We start from the raw sequence: 19,742 nt of genomic DNA, 5'->3' as shown, positions 1-19,742 counted from the left end.
AAAGAAGACGTTCAAATTTTTGTACATTAAAAAACATTTTCATGATATCGCTTTAGAAACCTACAAATAGCAAAATCCGTGTTTTTTGGAATTTCCAGTGTTTTTCACTCAAAATTTATTTACTTAAAAGTTTTTTTTCTAACGAATTTATTGATTTTTTGAAATTTGTTAGAAAAAAAATTGTTCGAACAATTTCTGACCGCATTTCCATCTAGCAAACTGTACTTCCCCATGCAGTGAGTAGCACATTTTTAACAAGATGATGCAAAAAAATTGCGGGCGAATTAATCTTCCCGGTCGATTGCTGATTTCGCCCCGTCTAAAATTACCCGCATTCGTTTGCCACGTATATGTACATATCCACGAGAAAATTGTATCTGCATGTTAATTAGTATATACCTAACATAGCAGTTCCTCGTGCATATTCATAAGTGGAATGAAAAGAGGTATTTCCTATATAATACAAAAGACACTGCACTGCAAGATATACTCTGTGTGTAATGAGTTTTCACCCCTATGGTTGATTTCTATATATCATAATTCATGTTAGAGGTTTATTTCACTACTGATACTAAAGAGATTCATGCAAAAAAAAACATAATTTTTTTTGGGAGGGGGGATTCCAAAAAAGTACCCAATTGGTGTTTATAGTTAAATTTTGTAGTTAATTACTGCGTTGTGCGTTAAGGTAACTTGCTGTATAGACCCTAATCCTTCTAAGTATAACCGCTCTACGTGTAAATTTACTCAATGGATGATTCTTTTGTGTCTCTTACGACGTTAGCACGTCTCATTGTTTCCATCACTTAAATATACTTAAAAAATATTTAACCTATTTTTGTTAATTTTTGTGCTGTATTAATCATAGAGATATAAATGGTTTATATCACTATGTTATTAACTGTGTGTTAATAGAGTGGCATTCAGCATTGGGTAGGTTCTAAAGCGGGCTTTTGACTGCAACCTTAGTTGCAACCGTTCCAGCTGAGCTGCAGTTTTCATAAGCTGGAGAGGAGATAAGAAATCAACCATTTTGTATCAACTGTAAATATTTGCCATTCAAGCTGATCAACTTTTTCGATAGCCTCTTTTAATTCTAAAGTGCGCTGTTATGGTGGTGGAACGCAGGAAAAACAAGAAGAGCCGCAAAGATGTGAGTACTTTTCATCACCTGTTTGGTTATAGAGCTACTTACTACATACCAAGTACTGAGAGTGTATTCACTCTTATCATGTAGTAATCTTCAGTATGTAATAGTATACTAAGAAAGTCTTGCAAATTTTCCTGTATCTACAATATATTCAAATGATTGTAGTTTGCCATACCAATAACCCACCTTCTCTTAAGTGCAGTTATTTTATTCTTAAAGATAGTCCATTATTTCCTGGACTTCATTTAAATAATTAAACTAAAACGTTATTTCATTCAAAATTTTCCAACAGCTGATTGTATAATTATTACAATTAATTCTATTATGCTGGAAAAGAATTCAAGATTGAAGGGTGGCACAAGTGTATACACTTGGGTTGGTGAAAGAAAATATGCAGACAGTATGATACAAGAGTATGTTACTATGCATGTGGGTAATGATAAAAAAAATTACCTCCTAATTTTTTTAGTTTCATGAACTCTGTCCTTATTTCCCTACATCCAATTATTAACAAAGAGACTTCTCTAGTTTATGCTGAGTTTATTGTGTTTCATAATTGTAATGTTCCTGTAATAGCTGTTGTGTTCTTTGACTTTTTTTTGTAAAATGTTAATGCTAGTATAAAATTACTGTGTTACTCAATGCCATCTTTATATACTTTATTTAGGTTGCATTACTGTGAATGCATGAGTAACATTAGCAATGTTATTGAATATTGCTCTATTTCTACATTTTGTGTTCATTTTTAGAGAAGTTTGGACAATCTTAAAAAACGATCATACATATAAAATTTGTGTAATTCAAGTAATGGTCGTGAATAAACACGGTTTTCCATTTTATTGGTTTAAAAATATTTCAAATACATATTGCCTTTGAAAAATTCTAATGGTTTTTTCACCACTACTATTCGTATACATGCACTGGCAAATTAAAATGTCATTTTAGGAAGGATCTGAAGAGTCAGTTATTGCTGACAAACCTTCTAAAGAAGAATATGCTGTAGCAAAATGGATTCGCAACAACGTTCCATCGAAAAAAACAAAATTTGATAGAAACCACATTGTAGAATATTTTACTGGCAGCAGAGCAGTTGATGCTCTTCTAGAAAAGTCACCATGGAATAATACTCTATTTGAATCAAGACAGCATATTGTTGACTTTTTAGAAACTATGTTGAGACACAAATTTTTTCATAGAGCAAAAAAAATAGTTATATCTGAAGACGAACTTTCTAGAATTAAAGCTGTTAAAAAGAAGAACAAAGATCTGAAAGACTACAAAGAAGACAAGAGATCAATAAAAGAGAATGAAAAATCTGAAGGCAAAGTTAAAAATGAAGCTGATTATTATGAGAATGGGGAAGATAAGCATAAAAAAGATGACTCAACAAAGAAAAATGTAACAGAAGTGATTAAAAAAAAGCCAAAAGTATGTCGTTCTTTGATTGCTAAAAAGCAGCATTTATAATTTTGTTTGTTGACTAAAATTACAGTAATTTAATGTTTATAACTTTGTTTAAGGTTAGACTCGAAATGCATATGGATCAATTTTTTGTAGATTGCAATGATGCTTATGTCTGGATATACGAGCCTATACCTGTTTACTATTGGTTTTTTGGTACATTATTAGTTTTGGGAGCTATTAGTGTCTGTCTATTCCCATTGTGGCCTCAGACAGTTCGTCATGGTGTTTGGTACCTTAGCATAGCTGCTGCAGGATTCCTTGTGTTTATGCTATCATTGATAATCTTACGTTTAATTATTTTCTGTGCCTTATGGATTATAACTTTAGGTAGACATCATTTGTGGCTCTTTCCAAACTTAATAGAAGATGTTGGTTTTTTTGCATCTTTTTGGCCACTATATAATGTAAGTAATGTAATATTACAATGCACATCACATTTCAGCTAAAATAAAATATGAATGATTCCAGAATATTGTTTTCTAACATTAAATTATTACTTATAATACTTGTGTCGATGGGAATACTTGTGTTGAGGGATGGGGTCAGGCTAAATTTTCTTTGTCATGTGAGTGGCCTGGTAAGTGAATAGTCCTGTGCGCTGCGCGAACGGCAATATTAACTTTCTAGTCTCTGAGGCATAAAAATTGAAAAATTCTAGGCCAAATGTAAAAAAAAACGTCAGATTGTCCGCACAAGTGTCGTAACGCAAGACTATCCGTGGTTGCACCACTACATTGAAAAAAATTTTGGAAGTATCAGACCACAAGTTTTTGAACAGTAAGACTTCAAGTAACTACGTTAGTATTATTGTTTAAAATATACAGAGAAATACTAAAAGATTTGAACTTGAATACCTCCGTAAAGAATTTAAGTATCATACTACATGTACAACACTGCGAATGCCGTACTGCAAGTTTTGATGTTCCAGACTTCCGAGAAATATTGAACTGTAGGAGCGCATGGCTTGCCGCGCTGAACATTAACGTTACATAGTATGGTAGAATAAGTTTTTCGGGCCATAAAATTCTAACTAGCTCGTAAAAAAATAGGGTAGTTATTTCAATATATTATAACAAATTAAAACAGAATTTATCATGTAGATGTGCAATTTCAAGACGAACAAAATGAGCTGCGTTGGGTTCAGATCGGTTCAGCCGTTTTTTCGCTAAAATGTCTATAAAAAAAGTTGTTAGCCAACATCGGTACATTTTTTATAGGTATTTTACTTTGTCTATATTTACTCTACAAGTCACGTACCTAAAATGCCATTCATGTTATCTAATTAAAAGTATCTTAAACATTGATTGCAAAAAACAGCTTTTTGCTTTCCGGTCAGTGGAATTGGTGGCTCCACTAGCCGCTACTGGAGGCTTCGCCCGCTATCCACATGCATGTTTTCCTCAAGCGCGTTCAAAACAAAATGTCCTTTTTTCGCAATCAATTTTAAAGATAGTTCTAATTGGTAAAATTGAATGGCATGTTAGGTACTTATAGAGTAAACGTAGACGAAGCGAAATACGTATAAAAATTTATCTACGTTCGCTAACAACTTTTTTATGGCCATTTTTTGAAAGGACCTTTTTTCGGTTTTTGCTGCGCTTCACAAAAAGTTTAGAACCGATTCAGCTGAAATTTTGTGTGTATAGGGGCAATTTTTGAGATATGCTTAATGAGTTAAAATGAATGGTGTTTCTGGTAGTTGTAGATTAAATTCAGACGAAGCGAAATACGTTTAAAAAGTGTACCTACGTTGGCTAACAACTCTTTTATGGCCATTTTTCGAGAGGACTTTTTTTCGATTTTTGCTGCGGTTCACGAAAAGTTTAGAATCGATTAAGGTGAAATTTTGGGTGTATGACAAGGGCTATGATATATGTCTTGTGTTATAATTTCAGCTCTAAATATTAAATAGAATCGATAAAAGTTTCTAAAAATGGCAGTTTTTTGCGATTTGCGAAAAAACGGCTGAACCGATCTGAACCCAACGTGGCTCATTTTGTTAGTTTTAAAAGTGCACTTTTTTTTTACCTAACACTTTTTCATGCACGATCCTTCGGTTTTCTTCTAGGCGCGAAAAACGTATTTTGGCCGTTTTTGCTATTTTTTTGGGGGCTTTTGCTGACATTTCTACATATTAAATTTTGTTTCAGTTTATTATATTACATTAAAACTACTACCATATTTTTTTGATTTATATCGTTATGATTTTTAGATAATTCTACCAGACTAAAAGTTTAGCCTGTAAAGGCCTACGCAGTAAAAAACACAAGCATATGCATAGGCACAGTGCACAAGAATATCATTGGTTGGTATATGTATATATGTATCACAACGTAAAGCACACCGCGCTGTGCATCATGTATACTTACCAACTAATGTATACCAACTAATGTTATTCTTGTGCACTGTGCCTGTGCATATGCTTGTGTTTTTTACTGCGTAGGCCTTATGCCAGTGCGTCCACTATTTCACGTGAAAGTATCATTACCTGTATGTATGCAGAATATAGCTTACGAACTCTCACTCTTACTTGAGCAGAAATTATAAGTGGGTGGTCAGTAAGACACCTTAAGACAAGCTCACGTGACCTCTGGTGGAAATAACCCGAAGCTGATATCGGTGAAAAATTTGAGATAACACGTGTACCAAGACGTTATTTTGCATATTACAAATAAACAAGCCCTTTTTCAGTTGAGATTCCGCCATAAAATCGAGCTTTAGTCCAAATCTATTGGTTCAACACAAAGTTGCGTTATAAAAGGTCGTGTTAGAATTGCTCTACTATTTTTGGAAGTGAAATTTCTTTAAGTGCACCTTATGTGGGGAGTTAACCCGTGAAACGAGCGAGCGAGCGAACGCAAACGTGCGCATATATCTATTCACTTCGTGCAGCAATTTAGAACAACGCCACCTGCAGGAGAAAAGTTGTCCATGCTAACTAATAAGAATATACAATTTCTCATGGACAATGGTCTGTTACAAGCATTTATTTCAACAGTAATGTATATTTAACAACTGACGTAATTTTTTTGGGTATTGAGTATACTTTCTAGCCGAAAAATACCTTTTTAATAATACTTTAATCAAAAAATTTTTTCTCCTTTTACGGTTGTATTTTGTAAGTAAGTATTACGATTTTTCTTGAATATCAATTTATTTCGTAAAATAATTTTAAATTAGAACATTAAAAAGTAATGTTTATTATGCTTACTTATACACTATATCCATTTCATACAAGAAATTTACGTTTTTTCATAAAATTAAAAAAAAAAGTTTTATTTGCTATTAGCATGCTACTTGGGTCTGAAAAAATATATTTAAGTTGTTATATATTTATTATTGGTGAAATAAACTCTTGAAACATATCATGGTCTATCAGATGCTGTGTATTCTTGTTAGTTAGCATCGACATCTTTTCCCCTGCAGGTAGCGTTGCTTCAAATTGCTGCACGATGCGCTGACTGCAGCGCAAAGAAACTATTTGTCTGTCTCTCTTTCTCTCTCCCTTCTTCCCCAAACGGGTTCCAACACACACCTGAATATATTTGATTTTCGCTTACGCATAAATTTTTTAGTTGACTCTGGCTCCTCGGTATCTCTACTGTTTAAGGCCCTGTCAAGGTTAACAGAAGTTCAGCAGCCTCTGGTGCTATATACTGCCAACCATGCGCCCATCTCAACGTATGGCAAAGTGCATCTCACTCTCAATCTTGGCCTACAAAAAGACCTACAAGGTGATTTAATCTTGGCTGACGTTTCCACGGCAATCCTAGGTGCCGACTTTCTGGCCCAGCATGGTCTCCTGCTCGACTGCAAAAACCGAAAACTCGTCGACCCGTGCACCAGCCTGACCTCCAACTACTCCGTCAAAAAATCAAATCTCTGCTTAGTCTCCGCACTTGAATCGCCAACGGACGACCCCTTGATCCTGCGCTACGCAGCTCTACTTGACGAGTTCACCGATCTCTTCGAAGCGTCAAGCAGTCCAGCACAGATTCCTAATCTGCCCGTGAAATACACCATCGTCAATACTGGCCCAACAGTGGTCGAACGTCCCAGAAGACTAGCAGGTGAGCGCCTGGCAGCAGCCCAAAAAGTTTTTTACGGACTGTTGGACGAGGGCATCATCCGCCCTTCTAATAGCCAATAGGCCAGCCCACTCCACCTTGTGCCCAGAAAGGACGGCTCATTCCGGGTAACAGGCGACTACCGCAGACTCAACTCACAAACAGTACCAGACATGTATCCTCTGCCCATCATACAGGACTTGCTACAGGAGAGCCCAGGCAAAGTGTTCTCAACGGTCGACCTGCAGAAAGCCTTTTATCAAATACCGGTAGCTGAGGCCGACATTAAGAAAACATCCGTGACAACGCTTTTTGGCCGCTTTGAGTTTCTGGGCACTTCACTAGGCTTGCGAAACTCAGCCCAGTCAATGCAAAGAACGATCGACCATATTCTGCGCAAGCTGCCTTTCGCCAAGGCCTATATTGACGACATTTTTGTCGCTTTTTCTTCACACAAAGAACACCTAGGCCACCTTCGGCAACTTTTCACAGCTCTTAGAGAAGCCCAGTTTAAGATCAATCGAGAGAAGTGCACCTTCGGAAATCCACAAGTAATCTACATGGGTTTTCAGGTCTCTAAAGATGGTTTACAGCCTCCAGATACCAAGGTCACTGCAATAAAAAGCTTCCCTAAGCCAACCGATGCCGCAGAGCTCCGACGGTTCCTAGGAATGCTTAATTATTACAGGCCATGCATTCCACACGCTGCCGAATTACAGGCACTGCTACATGAATTGCTCAAAAGCCGTACTAAAAAGAAGAAGCTTCCCTGGACTGCTACAGTGGAACAAGTCTTTCAAGCTTGAAAATACTCCATCGTGAAAGCAACCTGCACCATCTTTCTGCGTCCAGGTGCGCCTCTTGTCCTAAGGACCAATGCCTCAAATTTAGCCATCGGTGCAGCACTAGAACAACAAAAGGAAGACGGCACATGGCGACCACTAGGCTTCTTCTCGTGGAAATTAGACCTGACGCAGCGCTTCTACAGTACCTTCGATCGTGAACTGCTGGCAATCAGCGCTGCTATGAGACATTTTCAAAGAATCCTAGAAGGCCGCCATTCACTACGTTCACGGACCACCGCCCGCTAATTTTTGCACACCGATAACGCTCCGACAAAGCCACACCAAGACAAGTTCGTTGCCTCAAAGTCATTTTTCTGTTTAACGCCGTGTTAATACATGCTCGAGGCAAGGACAACGTCGTTGTAGATGCACTGTCTCGAGCATGTTTGCCCGAAAACGATCTCCCGCAACCCTCTGCTCTGACTCTGAGACCAAAGTCAACAACAACAATAACAAGCCCTCAGCCAGCTGCTGTCACCGCATCAATCTTGATGCCCTGCCGCCTCAGTCCAGAGACCATCGCAACCGCACAAGCCACCGACACCGAACTACCAGAGCTGCAAGAAGACTCCAGTCTACAGCTGCAACAGCTTGTCATTGACGGACACTCTCTCTGGTGCGATGTAGCCCACAATATAGTCATGCCCTATCTGCCTGCAAAACTTCATCGCACGGCCTTCGAGGTAATACACAATGTATCACACCCAGGAGTCAAGAGCGCCGCCCGCACTGTCGCCTAAAAATACGTTTGGCCAGGAGTGCGCAAGGACGGTTCTGCTTGGTCGAGAACCTGTGTCAGTGTTGGGATATAGTTCCGGCCAGACTTGGGAATTCTCTAGGACCCAACCTATCTGACGTGGCAAATCACTAGATCAAAAAAAAAATAGTACCAAAGGGCTTACTGGCAATTTAGATGGACAAATAATTATTAATAACACAAGCTCCTATCACCCAATGACACGGGGCGCTGACTGGCCACTCTGTTCAATAAATAATTATTAAAATAACAAAAGTGCCTATTACCTGATGACCCGGGGCGCTTACTGGCAACTCGGATAAATAAATAATTTTTAATAACACAAACGCCTTTTACCTGATGACACGGGGGGCTGACTAGCCACTCTGTTGAATAAATAATTATTAATAACACAAGCGCCTATCACCCAATGACCCGGGGCGCTGAATGGCCACTCTGTTAAATAAATAATTATTAATAACACAACACTTATCACCGTATAACCTGGGGCGCTAATTGCAAATCTAGTAAATAAACAATTATTAATAAATGTGTCAAGCACCTTTTTCCTGATGATCCTGGACACTTATTTGCAACACTATTCAATAATAAGAAGTTGATCGATAACATATGTAAACATATCACAATTTTGATTGCTTATCTAGTACGACAAAGATCTTTTTAATTGGCGATCTTGTAATTACTTGATAATTTATTATTGAATAGTAGCCAGTAAGCGCCCCGTGTCATGAGGTGATAGGCGCTTGTGTTATTTGTTAATAATTATTTATTTCACAGAGTGGCCAGTAAGCGCCTTGGGTCATCAGCTGATAGGCGCTTGCGTTATTTTAATAATTATTTATTTAACGGAGTTTCCAGTAAGCGCCCCGGGTCATGAGGTGATAGGCGCTTGTGTTATTTTAAAAATTATTTATTTAACAGAGTGGCCAGTAAGCGCCCCGGGTCATGAGGTGATAGGCGCTTGGGTTATTAAAAATTATTTATTAAACAGAGTGGCCAGTAAGCGCCCCGGGTCATGAGGTGATAGGCGCTTGTGTTATTTTAATAATTATTTATTTAACAGAGTGGCCAGTAAGCGCCCCGGGTCATGAGGTGATAGGCGCTTGTGTTATTTTAATAATTATTTATTCAACAGAGTGGCCAGTAAGCGCCCCGGGTCATGAAGTGATAGGCGCTTGTGTTATTTTAATAATTATTTATTTAACAGAGTAGCCAGTAAGCGCCCCGGGTCATGAGGTGATAGGTGCTTGTGTTATTTTAATAATTATTTATTTAACAGAGTGGCCAGTCAGCGCCCCGTGTCATTGGGTGACAGGCACTTTTGTTATTAATAATTATTTATCCATCCGAGTTGCCAGTAAGCGCCCTGGGTCATTAGGTGATAGGCGCTTGTGTTATTAAAAATTATTTATTGATCAGAGTGGCCAGTAAGCACACTGGGTCATCAGGTGATGGATGCTTGTGTTATTGGACCTCATTTGAATCTCGCGCGTCGCCTTTGGTACTATTTTTTTTTTGATCTAGTGATTTTCCACGTCAGATAGGTTCGGTCCTAGAGAATTCCCAAGTCTGGCCGGAACTATATCCCAACACTGACCTGTGTACTCTGCCAAACTTCTAAGGTGAGCTGCTACGACAGGTCTGCCCTCGGTCGCTTCACAGAGCCGGACAACAGGTTCGAGCATATACACATCGACCTCATCAAGCTCTCTAAAGTTCAGGGCATGCAATATTGTCTTACGATCATCTATCGGTTCTCGCGTAGGCCTATGACAATCCCACTGAACAGCACTTAAGCAAACATAGTAGCGAAGGCCTTAAACCTCTGGATCAGCGCCCACGGCACCCCGATCTTTATCACCTCAGACAGGGGAGCACAATTTGGTTTTCTATAGCTTCTACACTGTGACACACAAGAATAGCTCGTGGAGTCCATGCGCAAAGTGTTTTGTGAGTACTCACGCTGATTTTAATTAAAAGCCATCGGATCCAAACAGCGCGCAGCGGTCAGGGTGGGGGTAAGGCAATGCATAAGCTAGCCTCGTGTTGAGGCTTAGAAAAACCTCCAACTTATGTAAATTTACATGAGTTATTGGCTCAGGGCGCTGTAAGCGTTGTTTAGATCTCAATGCAAAGTTCACCTGATGCACACGTGGTTTCAGCTACAGCTGATGCGATGTGTGTATTAGTTAAGTTTCGCTGATAAGTGCCCGTGACCTCGAATCGTTCACGGAAATTTTTTTGTATTCGACGTGTTTTGTCCTTCTAAAAACGATAAATCATGGTGGTCGTCTTTATTTATTTTTTATTAATTGTTATTCAGGAATCATATAAACAAGTTAAAAAATTTCACAATTTTGGTCAACAAAAAGTTAGAAATGCCAATGAAATCATTGGTGATGTATAATTTTTGTATGACTTTTTGATAACTGCTTTAGTTAAATAAAAACAAGTCGTATTTTTTTTATGTTAAATGTTGGATTTAAAAAAATATTGTACTATGCTGATTATAACAATTAATAGTAGTTAAAAGTAGAACAGAGCATGTATATCTAATGAATTATGTGTGGATTAGTTTAAATTATTTCAAATTATTAAGGTTATGTTGTCATGGTAACGTATGCAAATTATTTATCCGCTTACTTTACTATAGGTCTTGAATTTACAATAATATATACCTAAATCAAATGATAATTTATATCTAAATATGAGTACAGTGAAAACCACCAACCCGCTGCAACAATCGAAAGCATGTACGAGATGTAGAATTTCTGAGTTGCCTGTAGTGCATGTTTTACCTTCTCTTTATCTGCAGCATCTTATGCGATTAAAACGACAAACGATTTACTGTTATGTTATTTTATTTTTTTTTTTTCGAAATAATAGTTTTGGTGCAGATATCACTTGCTGGTATCACTGCGCAGCAGTGTGCCGAGATCGTGCTGAGAACTCACGCACACTTGTGCGCAGCCAGGTTCTGATTGGCCAAGCGTTTGCACGTCGTTCGACCATCCAAAACTCGAAGACACAGCGCACAAAGACTGCGAACATAAAATCCAAATACCTAATCTCCCATAACTCACTGCGTTGAAAGTTTTTTATGCATTTCAGTGTAAAATATGAGTTTTATCTAATCTCAAGTAAAAAATCTTAATTAACCAAATATAATTACTGGTATTTAAATAACATTCAACCTATAATAGCTTGAATCCCAAGCAGCGTAATCCCAGTATTCACTGCGCTCGCTTCTCTGCAGTTCCAAGCCAGTATTTCTTAACGACCCAAAGCACTCTTTTGTCCATGCTTTTGTTTATTACCTAATCGAACAAAATCCCAAGCAGCTCATCCTTAGTTATCCAATGCAATCGTATACCTGGATTTATTATGAATTTAAACACAAACGAAAACTCAACAAGATAATTTCTAGAGTCCTATGAAAAAACGTAGTAAAAATCGTTCTCTTTTTCTATATCACCTTTTCATGTATAGGGGAAAATGACCCAACTACGGTGCAAGCACCAATTACTGCGCACTAGATGGTAACATGGTACAATAAAACAAGGTAGGCTCACTAGCCAGACAATTTTCGTCCAAGTTCGCGCAGGAGCCTGTATGACGTCATAATTGGGTACCAAATTTGAATTTGTATTTTGTGCTAATTATTAAATCGTGTTAATAACAGCGAATTAAATGGAGTATTATGATAAAAACCTGTACATAAACTGACTAGACTGAACTAACATAAAGTAAATATCTAATAAAAAGTGAAAAAATGCAGTTAACTTGTGATAATTAGTTTATGTGCAGTAATAAAATTTAAAATATAAGCAAAATTTTTTATATCTTAACAAAAAATCGGATAATTTAGGGTTTTAAATAAGTTTTAAGACTTTTTTGAAGAGTTAATACATTTCTCTTTCGTAACTTATAACTTACAGTTTAAAAAACTTTTTGAACAGGTCAGTCGTTTTTACAAGTCCGGCGTTATACTCATATTTTTAAGTAACAGTGACTATCGACACTCACCTTCTCAATAAATAACGAAAACACTTTGTTGCTTACTGCTCATTTATGCATATACAATTTGAATTTAGCGCTGATTATGACGTCATACAGGCTCCTTTTCTGATTGGTTTGGTCATGTAAACATGCACATGGGCCTACCTTGTTTTATTGTACTGTTCACGAGGGAAGGGGTTTTATGCTGCTCCCAATCCAGTTCAGTCGTGTAGAGGTGGAAGTGGTTTACGGCGGAAAATAAATGTAACGCAAATGTGCAATAAAAATTTATACAATATATTTACAGTGCTTCAATTATGAAAATGTGCTCAAGTGAAGGCAAGCGGAGAAAAGCTTTCTCTGCCGCCGCGGCGCGCTAACTAACTTACTATGCTCGCAGAGCAATATTTATAGAGACAAAAGTTAAAGTAGAATCTTCTAGTACATTGATAAATAAAGGTACAAGAGTAAAGGTAAAACGGTCTCTTGGGCATTGCAAATGTACGCGATGATAAAGGCGTATGATCGGAAAATTACTTCAACTTTAATATAAGAATAACGAACGTGACGCAATTTGAATTTAGAAAAGGTTTGTCGGCAAATATTCAGGTACAAAACTGAACATACCGCCCGCCATACTACGGTTCGGGGTAAATGGAGTATTAACAATTAGCACTGCACCTATGTAAAACAAACTTAGAGTCTGTATTTTGAAAATGTCAATAATGTAATGGACCGGAAAGCGTCCAGCCGAATATGGTGCGCTGGGCCATGGGTGTCCCAGGTAGTCCGATGCGTAAGCCCTCTTGAAGAACTCGTGGAAGCTCATCAGCTCCTAGCAGCAACTCGATTACCGTCAGATCGGCTCGAAAGTCGTCTGCAAGCTCCAAACCCTGTAGATACTTCCAGTCGCCTGGAAGCTTGAAGTTTCCTGACCTGTAGCTGGATATGAGCGAGAGCACTAGAGCTTCGCACGTGAGCTTCCCCTCGCTAACCATGGAGGCGAGAGTAAGGTAAGTTTTTCCATGAACTCGCGGAGTCTTGATGCCACCGATGCCAATGACCTCCATGCTGGCCTCTTCATATTCCTGGCGAAGTTTACTTAGCAGGCTCTTTGCAACAAAGGATCGCTGAGAGCAGTTGTCGAGCATGGCACGAGCGATGAGTGTGCGTCCGTCCGGGCCTTGAATTCGGACGAGCGCAGTAGGCAACAGCCTAGTGTTTGAAGAGTCTGGCGATGCCATCCAATGACAGGTTACGCGACTCCCTTTCGTGAGTGTAGCAGGCCATGCAGAAGATGCAAGATGCACTGTAGTTGCAGGATTCTCGTGCAGCAGCGTATGGTGATGCCCGTTGCAAGTTAGGCATCGTTTGCTTGATTTGCAGCTTGCGAGTTTGTGAGCACCAAGGCAATTATAGCACATGTTCTTGGCCTCAACAAACTGTTTGCGTTCGTGTGGCTATTTTGCTTTGAAATCGGCACAGCGTAGTATGAAATGCTCACCTTGGCAAAAGCGGCATTTCTCCGTAAAGGCGGCATATGCGTGCGAAGTAGAAGACGCCGTCTTGTCCTTCTTCCGTGTTGCCTTCTCTGTAGAAGACGCGACGATCTTGAGCATCGAGATGCGTTGTTTAATGAAACGCACGAGCGTTTTAAGTGCAGGAGGCTCGTGGGTACTGCTGAGCGATAACTCCCATTTTTGGAAAGTTCGAGCGTCGAGTTTCCGAGCTGTAACAGCGACCACCAAGTCATCCCACTGGTCCGTCGGACGCTTAAGCTGTTTAAGTGCAGCCAAGGCATTTACAGTGCCACTGAGCAATGCCTTGAGTTCGAGTGGCGATTCGTTGCTTACAGCCGGCGCGGCTAGAAAATCGCGAGTTAGCGCGGCAACCAAGCGCCGCTTGTTTGCATAATGATCCTCCAACCTTTTCCATGCAGCCTCGAAGTTAGCGTCGATTACCTGGATCGTCCTCTACAATTCAGCCGCCTCGCCTTGCACATGCGTCTTGAGGTGCTGAAGCTTCTCGACGTTGGAAAGTCGAGAATCGTTGACTATGATCGCAGAGAACAGATCCTTAAACTCGAGCCAGTCGTTGAAATGTCCGGAAAATGTGGGCACAGCAATGGACAGCAGGTTGCGAGAGTTAGCTGGTGGAACAGGAGCTGGGTCTGATGCGGGCGATGCAGGAAGTTTTCCGAGCTGTTCAGCCAAATTAGCTGCCGAATCGAGGTAAGCTTCTTCGGTGATTTCGTAGCTGTCTTTATTGAAATAGCCGATGTCCTTAGTATCGTCTGGAGCAATGTTGAGAATCCTGAGATAAGTGTCCTTGAAGTCATCCCAGTTTATTCGTAGTTGCTGTATACGGCTCTCGATGATTGCACGAGTGAACTTATCCTTGCCGCGCTTCTTGAGGTTTTCGTAAGCATTGCTAATGCTTTTGTACAACTCCTGTTGACGCTTAAGTAAAATTTTGAGTTCCTTGACGTCTGCCATGACGCAGTCGATGTCGTGATGAAGCGCTTGATAATAGGGCTGAGTGTTGGCAGCTAACGACCACCCGCCTTGGCAAATTCAAGCACTGAGAGCATGCACACACTCTGATTCCTTAAATGACTCACTACTGCAGCTTCGCGAAAGCGCGTTCACCTACACGGCATCAAATGGTCAAGGCAAAATTCAAGGCTTCAATAAACACTAGCACATATCCACTCCTGCACTGACCGTCGGTCCCTGGAACCACGCTCTGCTACCAAAAATGTTCACGAGGGAAGGGGTTTTATGCTGCTCCCAATCCAGTTCAGTCGTGTAGAGGTGGAAGTGGTTTACGGCGGAAAATAAATGTAACGCAAATGTGCAATAAAAATTTATACAATATATTTACAGTGCTTAAATTATGAAAATGTGCTCAAGTGAAGGCAAGCGGCGAGAAGCTTTCTCTGCCGCCGCGGCGCGCTAACTAACTTACTATGCTCGCAGAGCAATATTTATAGAGACAAAAGTTAAAGTAGAATCTTCTAGTACATTGATAAATAAAGGTACAAGAGTAAAGGTAAAACGGTCTCTTAGGCATTGCAAATGTACGCGATGATAAAGGCGTATGATCGGAAAATTACTTCAACTTTAATATAAGAATAACGAACGTGACGCAATTTGAATTTAAAAAAGGTTTGTCGGCAAATATTCAGGTACAAAACTGAACATGTACCATGCGACGGTAATAGAAAATAAGAGAAACAGACTGGAAAATTCGGGTGCTTGGATATTGCAACACGTACGGACATTAATAACGTTCAATGTAGAATCATACTTTACATCATGACATTCATTATTGTTTACCTGAGTGACTCTAAACGAATCTAACCTACAAAACTTTGTAGTCATGTGTGGTAATTGGTGCGCAGTAATTTTGTCGAGGGCTTCAGCATGAAAACCTTATGGAAGATAAGAACCCGCGCAGTAAATGAGGGCGCAGCGACTGATGCTGATTTTACAACCGTGCGCAGCAGTGTGCCGAGATCGTGCTGAGAACTCACACACACTTGTGCGCAGCCAGGTTCTGATTGGTCAAGCGTTTGCGCATCGTTCGAATGTCCAAAACTCGAAGACACAGCGCGCAAAGACCGCAAACATAAAATCCAAATACCTAATCTCCCATAACCTACTGCGTTAAAAGTTTTTTATGCTTTTTAGTCTAAAATATGAGTTTTATCTTATCTCAAGTAAACAATCTTAATTAACCAATAAAATTGCTGGTATTTAAATAACATTCTACCTATAATAGCTTGAATCCCAAGCAGCGTAATCCCAGTATTCACTGCGCTCGCTTCTCTGCAGTTTTACTTATTTTCTTGAAAAATCAACAAACTTCCAAGCCAGTATTTGCCACCATGTCACCTGGATTCATTATAAATTTAAACACAAACGAAAACTCAACAAGCTAATTTCTAGAGTCCTGCCGCGCTTGCAGGTCCACGCTAAAAAGCTTTTCTTCAAAAATTAAGGAAAACTGAAATATCGTAGTAAGTACAATTATACAAAACGATAATTTAAATGGAATTAACAAAAGCTTAAACAAGTAAAGGTTAAGCTGTGGTACCTACTATAAACATATGTAAGTTTTAAGCTATACGAATCATATTGAGTGTTAGCTCAGTTGGATGCGCGTTTTGTTTTGGACCCGATGATCGTGGGTTCAAGTGTCGAAATTTTTTTTTTTTTGTCATTTTATATTTTAACGTACTTGATATTTATTCATTGATACACATTTATTTATTTATTTATAAATTACTAAGTGCAGTAAAGCATGCATGAATAATAAATTACCCAAATAAAACTACCCAATACACTCCACTGCCTGAAATTTGGTCCATTTTATTAATAAACAAAATTTTAAGCTTAGCCACGTTTTTTTTATGATGAGTATTTTACAAGTAAAGAGTTTTATCCCAAGTAATTTTCAGCGCTCCCTTAACTGCGCTTTTTTTTACCTAATAAGTACTTGAAAATTTTGGAGCCTCATCCCAACTAATTTCGAGCGCTCGCTTGTGTGCCTTCATGTATCCAACAAGTATTTAAAAATTCAATAGCTTCATCTCCAGTAATTTCGAGAGCTCGCTTGTGTGCGCTTTTAATAGTTCTATGCATATATTTATGATTTATTTGATTATAACTAAATTACGTATTAAAATACAAAATTTCTTATAAATTTATCATTTAATATGACAAATTTGTTAATTTTATTTTATGTTTATTTACGTTTGTCACGTTTTTGTATGTTATTATTGCTTAGACAGGTTTCCATACCACCCGAGAGGTACTGTCTAAGGCGCGTTGGATTTTTATTGAATTTATTGTGTTTGTTGATAAAGTATTGCAGTTTAAAAAAGTAGAGTTCTGATAGTTGAATGATTATAAATAAACTAAAATGGTTTGTTTATAAAAAAATCTAATTTCGTTTATCTAGACAGTTTCAATAGTGGTATTCCCTCGCCAAGAGACTTTTTTTTATACTTTTCTTATTTCTTAGTCTTTGGTTACTTTACAATAATACTGTTATTTTTAGTCAGTAATTTTGTAATATCCAGGAATCATTTTCTAACTAAAAAGATCTCGAAGCCATAAAACCACTGAAACTTACTGCAAAAATACTGTCTCTCTTATCAAATAAGAACTGAATTAGAGATATAAGTATAATAAAAACAATAAAATAAAATTAAGTGGGTAGAAAATTCACTTTGAGTACATATGAGCACTATTAAACTTATCAAGATGGTTTTTGCGTTATCACCAAGTTTTCGCACTCAATATTATATGCATTTCCATATGACTTTATGAAGCATCGTGCATTAAGTAAGGTAAAACTAGTTTGATCACTTTTTTCATCCTTAATTTCATTTACAGCAGAAAAAATTCACTCAGGTTCCGCGTTTGACTGAAGTATAGAAAAAATTCGTTTCACTAAAGAAGTTGACGTGGAGGGAAGATACTCATTTGCTTGATTTTTTAAATTCATAATTTTACTCTAAAGAGTTTCTGTATCAAAATTTATTAATAAATTCTTTTCTTGTTCGTTAAAATTTGTACAAATATCATGCCACTCCATGGCAATAGTTTCTGCATTTAAAAATGGAAAATACTTTAAAACAATACTATTCAAATATGGATATCGTTGTCGTCCCGTTACATTTAATACTACCTGTGGATGAAGAAAATCTAAATATTTGAAAATATCGTCATTTTGAAAAAAACGTTTTTTTATTTCATTAAAACCGTGAACGTAAAAATTCTTAAAATTGCTCCGTACATTTTCAACCTCTTCTTTCGTTAACTTTTCTTCTATTTCCGAACACAAAGGTCCCAGATACATTTTTTCCGAGGACACCAAATTTTCAGTAACTTAAAAATCCGGCAAAAAAATATTTTCTATTACATTTAAATTTATGAAATTCGTTGCAAGTTGCGTTAATAATTTTTTTATAAATTCGTGAATCTGGTGTGTTTTGTAAGCCTTAGATTGGAAGGATTCATTAAAAGAATTAAAGAAATTCAAGGTATAATGTAAAAAACTCACGTAGGCTTTTACAGTATTATTTTGTAGTAAATTCAATATTTTTTCTGCGTTCGATTTAGGCTTATTTTTAGTACGTGACAGGCATGCTTTTTCAAATACTTCTACTGAAAAAAAAAAAAGAAATTAAAGCTGGCCACATAGAAAGAAGACGATCATAACATTTAAAAGCTTCAAGCCATCGCGTTCCCGAAAACTTGAGTACTTTATTATCTGCAAAATTTAAATATTCTAAATTCTCCGATATTTCCGCGGTACGCTTTGGACTTTTTGATAAATAAGAGTACACGCTACGAGCAAGTTCTTCTATTTCCTTCGGAAGTATGATACAACAATTTTTCGCGATGATCGCGGCCGAGTGGCAAATACAATTGCGGACAATCAAATGAGGAGCATAATTACGAAGATACTTTTGAAAGCTGTTATGTTTACCGACCATAACACTAGCGTTATCACACGAGAGAGCAACTATATTTTTCACATTAATTGAATTGTCATCAAAGAATTTTTTAAATGCGAGAAACAGCTTGTGTGCACTACCTTTCTGAGCATCGATTTCAATTAATTGCAACAAATGTTGGACAACAGAATTTGTTTGCTGTGAAAAATACTGGATACAAAGCAAATTTTTGTTACTAATGTCAGTGCTTTCATCAACAAGAACCAAGTAATATGAATTATTTAAAATGTTTTTTAAATTTTCAAACTCATTTTTGAACAAAACGTCATTAATAACTTTTGAACATTTATCCTCCTTCATACCAATATTTTTCACAGCTAGAAAATCCTCTACAGGGTTTTTAATAAATGGAACTAACTTATTGACTAGCCGAACACTGACGGAATTTTGTGCAATAAATAAATTAAAATTATCGGTATAAGCAGAAGTTTTGCTATGAGCCATCAAGTCACTTTTAATGAAAAACTTCAAATCTTTTTGACAAACTTTACAGTGGGCCTTATGTTTATCAGTCGCGTGTTTAACAAGCCAATCTTTTAATACCAGGTCACGTAACCAGTCTTCCTGGAACGCAATAGCCGACCGTTTTTTTTTTGTTGTACCCGTTGCGCTATCCTTTGGTTGTTTGTTATTGTTTGTGATATCGTCAAGGTTAGAAACAAAAGCACTAAAAAAAAAATCGCGAAGAAAAGTATTACGATAAAAAAAGAGGAGTATACAATCATTAAGAAATTCATAGCGATACACTGTCTGCTATCAACAAAAATAAGTTATATTGCAAACTTACAGACGGAAGTTACAAAAAATTACGTAGAGAAATAGAATATACAGACAATGCTTTCAATATTTACATGACCCAGCAAAACTCCTACTCACACCACACAAGTACGTGTGTGTTTTTAACACACTTTGATACAAAAATTAACCAAAT

General features: G+C 37.7%; 1 protein-coding gene across 1 annotated transcript in view; it reads left to right on the top strand.

Moving 5' to 3' along the window:
* Positions 1-452: 452 nt before the first annotated feature.
* Trp1 (translocation protein 1) overlaps positions 453-19,742 on the top strand; it is a 139,262-nt gene continuing 119,972 nt past the window's right edge. The window contains exons 1-3 of the mRNA XM_014354073.2: positions 453-1,153; positions 2,096-2,578; positions 2,671-3,018. Coding sequence (XP_014209559.2) covers positions 1,112-1,153; positions 2,096-2,578; positions 2,671-3,018 — 873 coding nt within the window. The 5' untranslated portion in view covers positions 453-1,111. The remainder of the gene's footprint in view (positions 1,154-2,095; positions 2,579-2,670; positions 3,019-19,742) is intronic.

The sequence above is a fragment of the Copidosoma floridanum genome, unplaced genomic scaffold, assembly GCF_036245765.1.
Source record: "Copidosoma floridanum isolate Cflo_tuat_1 unplaced genomic scaffold, Cflo_Japanese_pri ptg000015l, whole genome shotgun sequence".
NCBI lineage: Eukaryota > Metazoa > Arthropoda > Insecta > Hymenoptera > Encyrtidae > Copidosoma > Copidosoma floridanum.
The sequence above is the reverse complement of the archived record's forward strand: the minus strand, read 5'-3'. Positions and strand labels throughout refer to the sequence as shown.